The following is a 12,891-nucleotide window of genomic DNA, read 5'->3' on the forward strand; positions in this document are numbered from 1 at the left end:
TTTTAAATGAAAGAACGTTTGCTCTTCCATGTTTGTCTGCTTTCCGTTTCAGACGGTCCACTGAGTTAGCAATAGAATCCTGTACGAAACGAATTACTGTTTCTCGAGCGAAGCAGAACTTTCTCTGCTGACTCATTTGTTTTGTCTTTTTCAGTACGCTTCGTGCGCACTGCCATAAGATTTTTCTCGTCTTCGATGTCGATTGCTTCGACATCGACATCATTCGCGTCGCTGTTAACTTCGACGCGTGATGAGCATGAGCCAGAAATGGTTTTGCTCGTGCGAGTCCACCACCCCCTTTAACTAGAGGATCCCTCTAATTGGGTGGGTATACGTAGATGGCGTAAGCCATTAACGAAGAACGGTGTATGCATTTTAGACGCATGTACCGAATTATTGATGGCGATTCGACCATCGGTAAAAACTCGCTCTAATTCGTATACGATTGGACGTAACCTCGAAGTGTTTCTTCGAGGACGCGATTTATGCGTTCCGTCTGACCATCTGTCTCTGGATGATCAGAAGTTGACATAGTCAGCCGTGTTCCGAGCGACCGGAACACGGATTGCCAAAACTCCGCCGTAAACCGTCGATCTCTATCCGAGATTAGTTCACGGGGTAAGCCGTGGGGTTTGAATACCGTGTTGATAAAGTCACGGGCACAGCCCGGAGCCGTGATCGACTTTAATTATGCAGCAAGATGTACCATCTTGCTGAATTTGGCTACAAGAACAATGATTCCATTGTTTTTGTGATCATCTTCCGGAAATCCGAAGACGAAGTCCATAGATACGGACTGCCAACATTCTGCCGGAAGTATTAGAGGTTTGAGAGGTGCACCGGATGGAGGGCTAGGCTTCATCCGTTGACATACCTCGCAAGCAGGTACGTACTTGCGCACGAGCTGATACTGGCGGGGCCAGTAAAACTCGCGACTTTTACTGTGAGATAAGTTTTCTCACGTCCACGATGCCCAATTATTGGTGCATCGTGACACTCATATATGATGCGCAAGCGCAAATCATTGTGAGTTGGGACGACGACACGTGGAGTGCCGGCAACGGCTGTGTAATACAATAAGCCGTTGCGTGATGTGTATCGATCGGATAACGATCGATATAAAGCCGGTAAATCCTCAAAAGATTTATCGGTTGGATTCATCATATGATCCATTAAACGCAGAAGGTCCTTATCTTCTGCGTAGGCTTTCTTTATGTCATCATTAAAGTTTGATGACGGAACACTTGAAATGAGTGATGCAACAGTGGGATTATTATCACTCTTGGAATGCGCAGCCAGCTCGAAATCGGGTCGCCATTAAAACGCATCAGCGACGACATTAAGTTGTCCTGGTCCATCTATGACGGAGAAATTCTACTTCGTGAAGAAGGAAGAAGGATAGCCACCTCGCCTTTCTTTGCGATAGGTGTGGGCTGTTTACGGCCGCGCATAATGACGCATGGTCTGTATATACGATGAGCGGTCTATATCCGAGGAGTTAGACCCTAAATTTAGCCAGCGCATATTTCATGGCAAGGGGTTCCTTGTCATAAACTGGGTAATTCCGTTCAGCTATTTGCAGCTGACGCGATTGGTAATAGACGACGCGCCCCGCGCCGTCTGGATCGTATTGCATTAACGCACAGCCGATTGCAAATCGCTGGCGTCATAGACCACATGTAATGGTCTGTCTTGATCTGCAATCACCAAGATCGGCGATTGCATCAAGCTTTGCTTGATATTTTCAAAGGAACGCTGACAACCAGCGTTCCATAACCATTTTCTCGTCTTTCTTCAAGAGAGAGAGAGATGAACTGTCATCTCGGAATAATTGCGTGAGTACTTGTGCAAGTACGCCGCTAGCCCAAAGAATTTCTAAGTCCCTTGCCATCGACTGGAAACTGGCCAGTCGGTAATTGCCTTGATCTTTTCGGGATCATGGTGCACGCCGTATTTACCGACGATGCGCCCAAGAAATGGTTAACCGCTTGCTGCGAATATTCACTTCTTGATATTTGAATTCAGTTATGCTTTCGCATAAGTGTAAGAAACTGACGAACGTGAGTTTTATGAACTTCCACGTCCGTCTTTCCGTCCATAGCCCGGCTACGGACGAAAACATCGTCGAAATAACTCGTTGCGAGTCCTCGCACCGGTCTCAACAGATTTGTTACGCATCTGTTGAATGTTGCAGGGGCGTTACTAAGCCCCTGTGGCATTACTAGTCATTCTTAGAGCATATCACTGCTCACTGCTGTGTACGGCATGTACCGTTCACGCACAAGGATCTGATAAAATCCATCCATCAGATCCACAGACGAAAATATGCTACTCTTAAACATACTACCTATGATTACGTATTCTGTAGGTATCGGCGTTTGGGCCGGTTCCGTTGCAGTATTCACTTTATTGAACGCGTGAGCTATCCGCCACCCTCCTGTGTCCTTTCGCACACAGAAGGTTGGAGAGCTATGTGGGAACGTTGACTCCCTTTCATGACCCGCTTTTAATCGATCGACAAAGAAATTATCGACCGCAAGTAATTCACCACGAGGTAGTTGTCACTGCTTCATGACACAGTACTTCAACCCAATTTGAGCCCGGTCTCATGTCGAGTGCCTTTATCCTTAGGCAACTCGCATAGAACTGTATCAGGGAATACATCCCTGAATACAATCAAATCCTTGTAAATAGGATTAGTCTTAAGCGACTCTCAGGACTGAGTGGTATATCTCACAATCCGAGTCTTCACATTGAGGACTCTTTTGTCCATCTATGAGCTGCTGAAAACCCGTTCGTTCTCTGCCAAAATTACCGCTAACCGAATATCGGTTACGTATTCGTCCTCTGTGACGAGTACGCAGATTTTGCTTGATTCTACCACTATGCAGATCTCTCAAGAACCGCTTCGGGTTCTAGGGTTGTTAATTGAGTTATCTCAGAAGTTAACTCCGGAGGCGCATACAGATCTAGAGTATAAGCGCCTACATTTGATCCGTCATTAACCAAGACATTTATGGGATGCTGAAGTCTAGTCACTTCAGCATTAACTAAGTGAGGAGATTTTTCCTCAATTATGTCGAGGCATATTCCCTCAACGTCTTCCGACTGTGATTGCGCTAACACAGTCGGGTCTTCTACGGTCGACTCTCTTCTCAACCTAGGATCATCGTATTGCCCCTTTTCCGCAACCGGTATCTTCCTTAAATGTCGCCCGCTAGGCGTACATTCATGTCTCAATCCGCTCGACTTCTTCGAGTGGTGGACCTTCGGCGCTGCCTGTGCAATTTCACAGCCGCCAGCAGCTGACACCACAGGGTGATCAGTAATCACATTGTGATCTTGTGCAGTCGTAATAACGACCGTACCATAAGTAAGATCATCGCACTCACTCGTGGCACATCAACACGCTTGTGGACACTCCAAGACGTTCATCAGATGGCCATCTGATGAACAAGTGGCAGGCATCTTTACGGATCGATGCTGCCAGCTGATTCTTGGCTAATACTTTCTGAGCCAAGGTAAACGTCGGATGACATCAAATTTGTATTCGAAATCCAGTACAGTAAAAGCATCATCATACTGTAAATCTTTTAACGTGTAGAGAAATTTCATTGCGCGTTTCATCACTGTTATCGATGCGCCTGTCGCTAGACGCACCGTCATCCTCGTTGGAGGGATGTCGCGCTCAACGTATTTGAGCCTACGACCCTCTAATGATCGATGGCCCACAGTCCACTAGGACTTTGAGTGACAAATAATTTGTCTCTCTTAACTCAAGGTGAGGGTACCTCATCGCCAGGTGCAAAGACACATAATGACTGTTTATTTGGAGCAACTTTCGTCAAGAGATCAAATTCTCTTGAGATTGCTCGATCAGTAGGGTGTTGCGCCCCTTGCGGACCCTGACCGTTTGTTGGCGGGCCGCCTCGCTGTTGCGATTTCGCAATAGCGTTAGACCCGCGATCGTTGCCCTGGCTGGGATTCAGTCCATAATTACGTTTAGTACCTCTCAGTACTGGGCGTGGGGCACTAGACTCATTAGCGTAGGGACCTAACTTTTGACAGCGATTGCATTTCTGCAATCGCTTACTGCTCGAATAGCGAGGTCTCTCGCTTTCGACTCAAGAAAGGTCCAACGTTCTGAACCTCCCAGCTCGTGTCGTCTTGGAGCACGATACGATGCCGAACTAGCTTGAGCCTGTTTCAAGCTAGAGTCCTCCTGTTCCGCAGCGGATATTGTTCTTCAAGCGTATCCGGTTCCAAGCGGAACAGACGGGTCTTTACCATCCGTAAGACCTTGCATGAACACCGTATCAACGTGTGTTCATGGACTGGGTCATTTGTGATACAACTTGCTAAGAGTCGTATGTGCTGGGCATAAGCGTGAACATCACGCTTGCCTTGCTTGAGTTTCAGAAGCTCTGATCGAGCTCTGAACTCAGCGCTAGGCGGCTTTAAAAGCCTCTAGCGACCCAAAGACATATGGGTCGTGCAACTTAAGGCCTAATACCCAAGTTTTGGCACGACCTGCCAAATTTGACTGAGCAAATGCGACTTGCATTTCTTCGTCGACGATATGACGAGCTCTTATGGCATCGTCCAACTCGACAAACAATCTTAAGAGGGAGTCTTCTTCGACTCCACTATACTTATAGATGTCTATCTATAAGGTTTCGGGACGACGCTTGTGCGTCCTCCCAGGTACAGAGGTCTGCACCTAATGTAACCTCAAAAGTTCTGCCTGTTAAGAGCCTTGCTGATTAAGCAAGGCTACCTTCTCCTCCGCCTCGTCAAGTTCATGTTGTGTGAAATCGGCGATGGCTGAATGGAGGGCATCTCTGTCCAAACCGGACAGCATGGCCAAGATGGCATTATTCCCTACGGTCGAACTCATCCATTCGACTGCACTCCTTTTTATGTCACTAAGAAAGGAGTCTTACTAAGTTGGAAGTAGTTTTCAGTCTTATTTATATTTAATCGTATAAAATACAAATACCTATTTTGCCAATCAAAAATGTCATCTCTGTAGATAAAGGGGGCTACAGAGATATGCCACCCGTCACATACACTATTATGTATTGCGATCGTATCTTTCTGAATATCTCGCGTAATGGATGACTCTAGCCGTCATCCATCCTAATGTGAATGCACCCATGTGCATCACATACACAAGGGTTGGTCACAAATGTGCACCACATCCGAGTGTTGGGTCTAATTACTATTATTTAGTAATTGACCATCCCCTTAAGTATACCAAGTGTACTTAACGGGGACTGTGTAACATTAGGGTAACTTTAGCCCGTTACATCCTGCGTGCCTACCGGCTTAGCCGGCTTCTTAACTTCATCTATACCTTCATACTGGACTTCGTCCTGTTCCTGGTCGACCTTGGCTTTCGGAGTGTCTGGAGCTTCGCTCTCTGCAACGGTGTGAACTGTTGGGCTCATAACCTGTTAGTTGTTTGAGGATGCCGTTGTGTATTAAGAAGTGAGTAGTTTTCTAGCTAACTACTTACATGCCCCCTTCCATATAACCACCCGTGCATTTCAGCCCTATTAATCCTAAGATCCTAAGAGGGGCGGCCGAACCGCGATTGAAACTGCGGTTACACTAGTGTAACCTCCGATTCCAACAACAACTATCTTCGAATAGAAGCCAATAAGACGAACAAGATAAACTGAGTTTTTTTAGGCTTTTCTTTATTTAATTTGCCATATTATTTCCTCTGCATCCAAGATTCAATTTAAATGGCACATCAGCTATCGAAACGACTCGAAGGCTTCGATCAATCAACAGTCTGGCAAGAGTTTACCCCTCTAGCTCTTGAAAACAAGGCAATTAACTTAGGCCAAGGTTTTCCAGATTGGCCATGCGAGGATTTTGTTAAGCAGGCGGCAAAGGACGCGCTGGACGCCGACTATAATCAATATGCGCGCCCGCAGGGTCACAAAAAGCTCGTCCAGGTGCTCGCTAAAAAATACGCTAAGGAATTCAAGCGTGACATTAATTGGTCGAATGAGGTTGCAGTGGGTGTTGGCGCTACCGAAACCATGTATGCTGCTATCAATTCTTTCGTGCAGCCTGATGACGAAGTTATTGTGTTCGAGCCAGCCTTCGACATTTACACCGCTCAAGTGCAGATGGCTGGTGGTGTGTGCCGCAATGTTCCGCTGCACATAAGAACATGCGATGAGACGGGGAATAAAGCATTTTATATTGAGGAGGTCACGTTGGCGGCAGCTTTTTCTTCTAAGACACGAGCGGTGCTTTTAAACAACCCCCACAATCCCACGGGTAAGGTGTTCACCAAACAAGAGCTGGAAATTATTGCCAAGTACGTGTGTCAGTATCCGCGTGTAATTGTTATATCAGATGAAGTTTACGAGCACATTCTATTTGATGGCAATCCACACGTACGGGTCGCTACTATTGACGGCATGTGGGACCGTACATTGACTGTCTCAAGTGCTGGCAAGACATTTTCTGTCACTGGCTGGAAGGTGGGATGGGCTGTCGGCCCTAGCAGTCTCATTAAAGGCATATTTCTCGCAAACAATTGGATTCAATTTAGTGTAGCTTCTCCATTGCAGGAGGCCGTCGCCAACATGCTTGAGCTCGCCGAACATCCGTACAATGGATTTTCAAACTTTTATGCCTTCGTCGCTAACCAGTACAAACACAAGCGTGACCGCCTAAGCCGCGCACTTGCTGATGCCGGGATCATTCCAATTACGCCGAGTGGAGGCATTTTTCTGTATTCTGACATTTCTGCTATAAAGGTTCCTAAAAATTTCATTGAGCCCGGAATGTCGTACGACTGGGCTTTCTGTCGCTGGCTAACCGTAACTAAAGGTGTAGCAGCAATTCCCAGCTCTGCATTCTTCTGTACGAAAAACAAAGCAGAAGGCAGCCGATGGGTGCGCTTTGCATTTTGCAAAACCAATCAAGCCATTGACGAAGCCATCAAGCGCCTTGCTCGAATTAACGAATCATAGAGTACCTCATATCAGACGAAAAAGGAGCGGAGCTACGTGCTTTAGAGGCGGCTACTTGCGAAGAGAATCTGTCACTAGCTGGATGGTGAAAAAAAACGTATCTTACTTAGCTTAATGTTAATAATCATTTGCTATTTTGCTTGCATTGGATGCCTTTTTATAAATATAACGGATTTGGCGTAACAGGAATTTTACACGAAATTTTATCACATTTTATTGAGTTTGACAGTAAAACTGCTAAATTTAACAAATAGGTTTTGTGAATCGTCACTAAGAAATCATTTATATTTAGTAAATGGAAACCCTTTGGAATGTAGCCAAATTTCATTAGGTACGGCTCGGACAGCCGGAAGCATAGATGTAACGGGCAGTACTGACTTGTACTGCTTTAGTTCAAGTCCACTTCGCACTGCCTCAGTGCGAGTGGTGCCTCACGTCACTTCACGTACACTAGTACGTGCAGAGGAAGACTCTCTTTAAAAAACTTGCCTTGAAGAGGGTTAATTAAAAACTGTATTAATATAAGTTCTTCTTGTCTATCTACTGAATACTAACTTAATTATAAACTAATACAGAACATTTACTAAAAGTCTTATCTATATTTCTCTTTGCGCGCGTCCAGCGCTGACTGGACCGCGGAGGAAGTATATATAATGGTCTATATCTACCAATGGATAAGCTTTTAATATATTACCATGTAAAGTAACGTTCTCCAAATATTATCTACCTGTTAGATATTATATTAATTATCAGCCTTTAAGTGTTAATTTCATGTAACCATACACCCGTTACATCACCCCTCCCTTAAAACGACAATCACTCTGACTGTCATTGGGTAGAGTGGTCACTATAAGACCACTCCATTAAAAGCGATGTTGATTGGTCAGATTCATCATTCTTAATTCTATTGCATGGTTAACAAGCCCATGCGGTATGCGAATAGTGCGGCGCCTTCGGCTGCGGTTCATGCAGCCGCGTGCCACGCATTATTGACTCTTGCGGCAGACGGAACGTCTGCCGTAGTGTCATCTTCTCTCGCAACTCTAAATGTTGCGAATGCACGTGGTTATACACCACGCGAATGCGACCCCTCATTGGAGGTCGACTTCGAATGCGAGTCGGACGAAATGGCCGGTCCAGGGAGAACAGAACAGTCGCCTGGTCATCGTCAGGCGGCTGACAATGAACCTTCGAATGAGGGGGCTCATTCGAGTAGACGTGCTGGTAGCATTCGCTACAGCATGTTCGGCTCCGACGATAAGGATGATTCCTCATCGCCAGCACCGTCTCCCGTGCCGTCACCCGCACATATTTCTATGCGTGGTGATGACGATGGCGTAAGCCATCGTAATAAAAGTTCTTGTGGTACCCCGTCTTCAGTGGGTACCACTCAGGGAATCGTAGACAATAAAATCTCTCGTCCTGTCCCTGCGAAGAAGCCGTGGCTTTTGCCCGAGTAGTTAATTAATAGCTTGTCTGGAGAGACTACTCCTCACAATAAATATCCCTTATTTATTGCGACAAAGCTACATGGCCTTGATCCCAGCGCGAACTTTCGCGCTGAGGAAATTTTGTTTTCGATGCTTTTTTCAAGCATCGATGGTATAATGGCAACAACAAGCGAGATAAAATCTCGCATATGCAAGCCTGGAGCGCGTTCATTCGCAATGTCAAAGACATTGGACGCGAAGCCTGGCTTCAAAGACTTAACGCGATTTGCGTAAAGTTTGATAAACGAACTCCAAGCGGTGCAAGGTATAAATTGAATCGGTTGTCACGTGAGGCAGGACTTCAATGCCACACGTGGGGTGATCCCTGTCCGTGTTGTGTTGACAACACGAAGTGAGTAAAAGGGGATGTCTATTCCCTTTCTTCGCCCTGGGAAGGGCTCGCATCTCTATCGAGATGCGCGATGCGATTGACGTTTTGCAATCGGTTAACATGCGTCAGGGGCGCGTGTTTTCCGATGGACCTTCTGATCCATCGGATGGGTCTCGTCATACTGACGGACGAGGCCCTCAACGTCAAAAATCAGCTGGGAACGAGGCTCCCAGCTGTCATGTGAAGGTGGATAACCGCGCCAGCAAACAAGATACCTCGTTCGAGTCAAAAGGGAATTTACGATGGTAAATTAAGAAGGCAATATTAATACCGGAAGTTACACAGGCGTCTTTGTAAGTCAGCTGTCTACACGTACTTTTTCATGCCGCATCCGAATATCGAGGTTAGGTTTGACAATTTTCAGTACTTTTTTTGCAAAGATGTATTTTTTATTTCACCAAGGGGAGCTTACCCTCACCCCTTCACATCACAGTGGTTTTGGATACGTTCCACAAGGAAACGTTGACCACCGTGGGAATCCACCAATGATTGCGGAGGAGGAGAAAAAAATAGATTTGACCCGTGTGTCGGATCTAGAGTCGAAGGTCGACAAACTCGATCGCTTCCTCCATGATTTGGAGGAAGGACTGGATCACGAGCGCGATAGGCGTCGCTCGTTAAAGCAGACGGTGCAGGCGCATCATATCGAACGGTTGGAAGACCGTTCGAAGAGTGCGTACTCCATGTTGGAGTACGATCGTTATTATCACGCTCTTCGTGATGAGCTGTCGTCAGCTCATCGCGGTTTCGAGGATCTTCGGACCCGAGATGAGAATCTCCAGAATCAGCATCAGAATCTGGTTCGTGACCACAAGAATCTCTTAGGGATTCTTGAAAAGGGTGATCAGATCCGTCCTCGGAAGAAACCGCGTACTGATGGTACGGGCGGAGCCGACCAACGTAAAACGTAGGATGCGTTCGCATCCTACGTGGCAATACTATTGTGTATGCATTGCCTCTGCGATGCAGTACACAGAAAGGCCCAATGTACTTGGGTAGTAGTTTACTGCTACCCACATTAGTGACAACACGCTTAGGTAAGTTTACCGTAGAGAGTAGTACTAGGTCATTAATTTTAAATGAAAGAACGTTTGCTCTTCCATGTTTGTCTGCTTTCCGTTTCAGACGGTCCACTGAGTTAGCAATAGAATCCTGTACGAAACGAATTACTGTTTCTCGAGCGAAGCAGAACTTTCTCTGCTGACTCATTTGTTTTGTCTTTTTCAGTACGCTTCGTGCGCACTGCCATAAGATTTTTCTCGTCTTCGATGTCGATTGCTTCGACATCGACATCATTCGCGTCGCTGTTAACTTCGACGCGTGATGAGCATGAGCCAGAAATGGTTTTGCTCGTGCGAGTCCACCACCCCCTTTAACTAGAGGATCCCTCTAATTGGGTGGGTATACGTAGATGGCGTAAGCCATTAACGAAGAACGGTGTATGCATTTTAGACGCATGTACCGAATTATTGATGGCGATTCGACCATCGGTAAAAACTCGCTCTAATTCGTATACGATTGGACGTAACCTCGAAGTGTTTCTTCGAGGACGCGATTTATGCGTTCCGTCTGACCATCTGTCTCTGGATGATCAGAAGTTGACATAGTCAGCCGTGTTCCGAGCGACCGGAACACGGATTGCCAAAACTCCGCCGTAAACCGTCGATCTCTATCCGAGATTAGTTCACGGGGTAACCCTTGGAGTTTGAATACCGTGTCGATAACGACACGGGCAAGCCCGGAACCGTTATCGGTACTGCAGCAAGATGTACCATCTTGCTGAATCTGTCTACAAAAACAAGGATTCCATCGTTTTTGTGATCGTCTTCGGGAAATCCGAAGACGAAGTCCATAGATGCGGACTGCCAACACTCTGCCGGAAGTGGTAAGGGTTGGAGAGGTGCACGGGATGAAGGGCTAAGCTTCACCCGTCGACATATCTCGCAAGCACGAATTTACTTGCGCACGAACTGATACTGGCGGGGCCAGTAAAGTCGCGACTTACTGTGAGATAAGTTTTCTCACGTCCACGATGTCCACTTGTTGGTGCATCGTGACACTCATACATGATGCGCAAGCGCAAATCATTGTGACGACGACACGTGGGGTGTCGCCGGTAACGGCTGTGTAATACAATAAGTCGTTACGTGTTGTGTATCGATCGGATGACGATCGATATAACGCCGGCTTTCAAAAGATTTATCGGATGGATTCATCAGATGATTCATTGATGCCGCTTTCAAAGATTTATCGGATGGATTCATCAGATGATTCATTAAACGCAGAAGGTCATTTTTCTGCGTAGGCCTTCTTTGTGTCTTCAAACAAGGTTGATAACGGAACACTTGAAGTGGGTAGGATAATTTCCATTGTTGGAATGCGCAGCCGGCTCGAAATCGGGTCGGCGTGATAACGCATCAGCGACGACATTAAACCGTCCTGGTTTATATTTCACGGAGAAATTATACTCCGCGAAGAAGGATAGCCACCTCGCCATTTTTTGCGAGAGGTGTGGGCTATTTACGGCCGTGCGTAATGACGCATGGTCCGTTTATACGATGAACGGTCTATCTCCGAAGAGATAGACCCTAAATTTAGCCAGTGCATATTTCATGGCAAGGAATTTCTCAATTTGTGGGTCACAACTTGAGATTCTTCCCGTCGGAAGCCACCTTTTTTAAGTGTATAAACAGGCTTCAGACGAACCTATTTTTTGTGACGAGCCTCAAAACTGGTTTTTCAGTTCGGCGAAATGAGCCTGTTTGAAGAATAGAAGGGCATGAAAACTATTCATTTACGCGTAATTCGAGATTAGTATTACCACACTCCATAAGGCTGCAAATTAGCTCGCGGTGTCCCTAGCAACGAGCAGCCCTTTTGCATGTTGTATTTTGCCCCATTCGCGGCCGGTGTGGATAAATCATCAACACTTTAAGCATTCACATAAATAGTATCTTGCCTTTTTCTGTTAAATAAGAATTCAAGGCGGTGGGTTCGTTTAAAAAAAGGATACAAAATACGACACAACTTCAAGACTGGTTCAATTCGATGCCTTGACGTGTGTCTTCGTTGCATAATATGCAAAACTATCTACTGTATAAGAGAAATAATAAATTTTCTGTACATGTATTATCCCCATTTTTAAAGTACTATACACGGTAATTTGTAGCAGTTCTGTTCATTGGTTAAAATAATACAGTTTCACTATTTCTCTACGTAACGGGGTGTATCGTTACGAGGTTTGACCCTCGGCAGCCTGTAGATAAATCCCAGGAAGAAACCGAGACATTGAATGTCTTGGTTGATGACAAATCAAGAGTAGGCGCTTATGCTATTGATCTGCATGCGCCTCCGAAGTTAACTTCGGAGATAACTCAATTACGAACCCTAGAATCCAAGCGGTTTTTGAGAGATCCGATACTGGTGGAATCAAGCAGATCTGCATACTCGTCACAGAGGACGAATACGTAACCGATATACGGTCAGCGGTAATTTTTGCAGAGAACGAAAGGGTTCTCAGCAGCTCATCGATGGACGAAAGTGTCCTCGATGTAAGGACTCGGATTGAAATATATACTACTCAATCCTGGGAGTCACTTAAGACAAATCCTTTATACAAGGATTTTTTTGAGTTCAAGGATGTATTCCCTGAACCAGTTCCATGCGAGTTGCCTAAGGGTAAAGGCACTCGACATGAGATCGAGCTCAAACCGGGCTAGAAGTACTGTGTCATGAAGCAGTGGCCACTGCCTCGTGAACAAGTACTTGCGATCGACAAATTCTTTATCGATCGATTAAAAGCGGGCCATGTGAGGGAATCAACCTCCCCACATAGCTCTCCGTCCTTCTGTGTGCGAAAGGCTACAGGAGGGTGGCTGATAGTGCACACATTTAATAAACTGAATGCTGCAACAATACCGGCTCAAACACCGATACCTAGAAAAGACGTAATCGTAAATATTATGTCTAAGAGTACCATCTTTTCGTCTATGGATCTGATGGATGGATTCTA

The 12,891-nt window shown here is 45.8% G+C and overlaps 1 protein-coding gene across 1 annotated transcript; it reads left to right on the forward strand.

The window, feature by feature from the left end:
• Nucleotides 1-5,750: 5,750 nt before the first annotated feature.
• On the forward strand, nt 5,751-6,998 carry CCR75_005637 (uncharacterized protein; the record flags this gene model as incomplete). Its single annotated transcript, XM_067963715.1, has 1 exon — nt 5,751-6,998. One exon carries the CDS (start codon nt 5,751-5,753, stop codon nt 6,996-6,998), a length of 1,248 nt encoding a protein of 415 aa, XP_067814535.1.
• Between the last annotated feature and the right edge of the window lie 5,893 nt (nt 6,999-12,891).

This window comes from Bremia lactucae (assembly GCF_004359215.1).
Source record: "Bremia lactucae strain SF5 chromosome Unknown BlacSF5_NotPlaced_200_SHOA01000120.1_2678225bp, whole genome shotgun sequence".
NCBI classification, from domain to species: Eukaryota; Oomycota; class Peronosporomycetes; order Peronosporales; family Peronosporaceae; genus Bremia; species Bremia lactucae.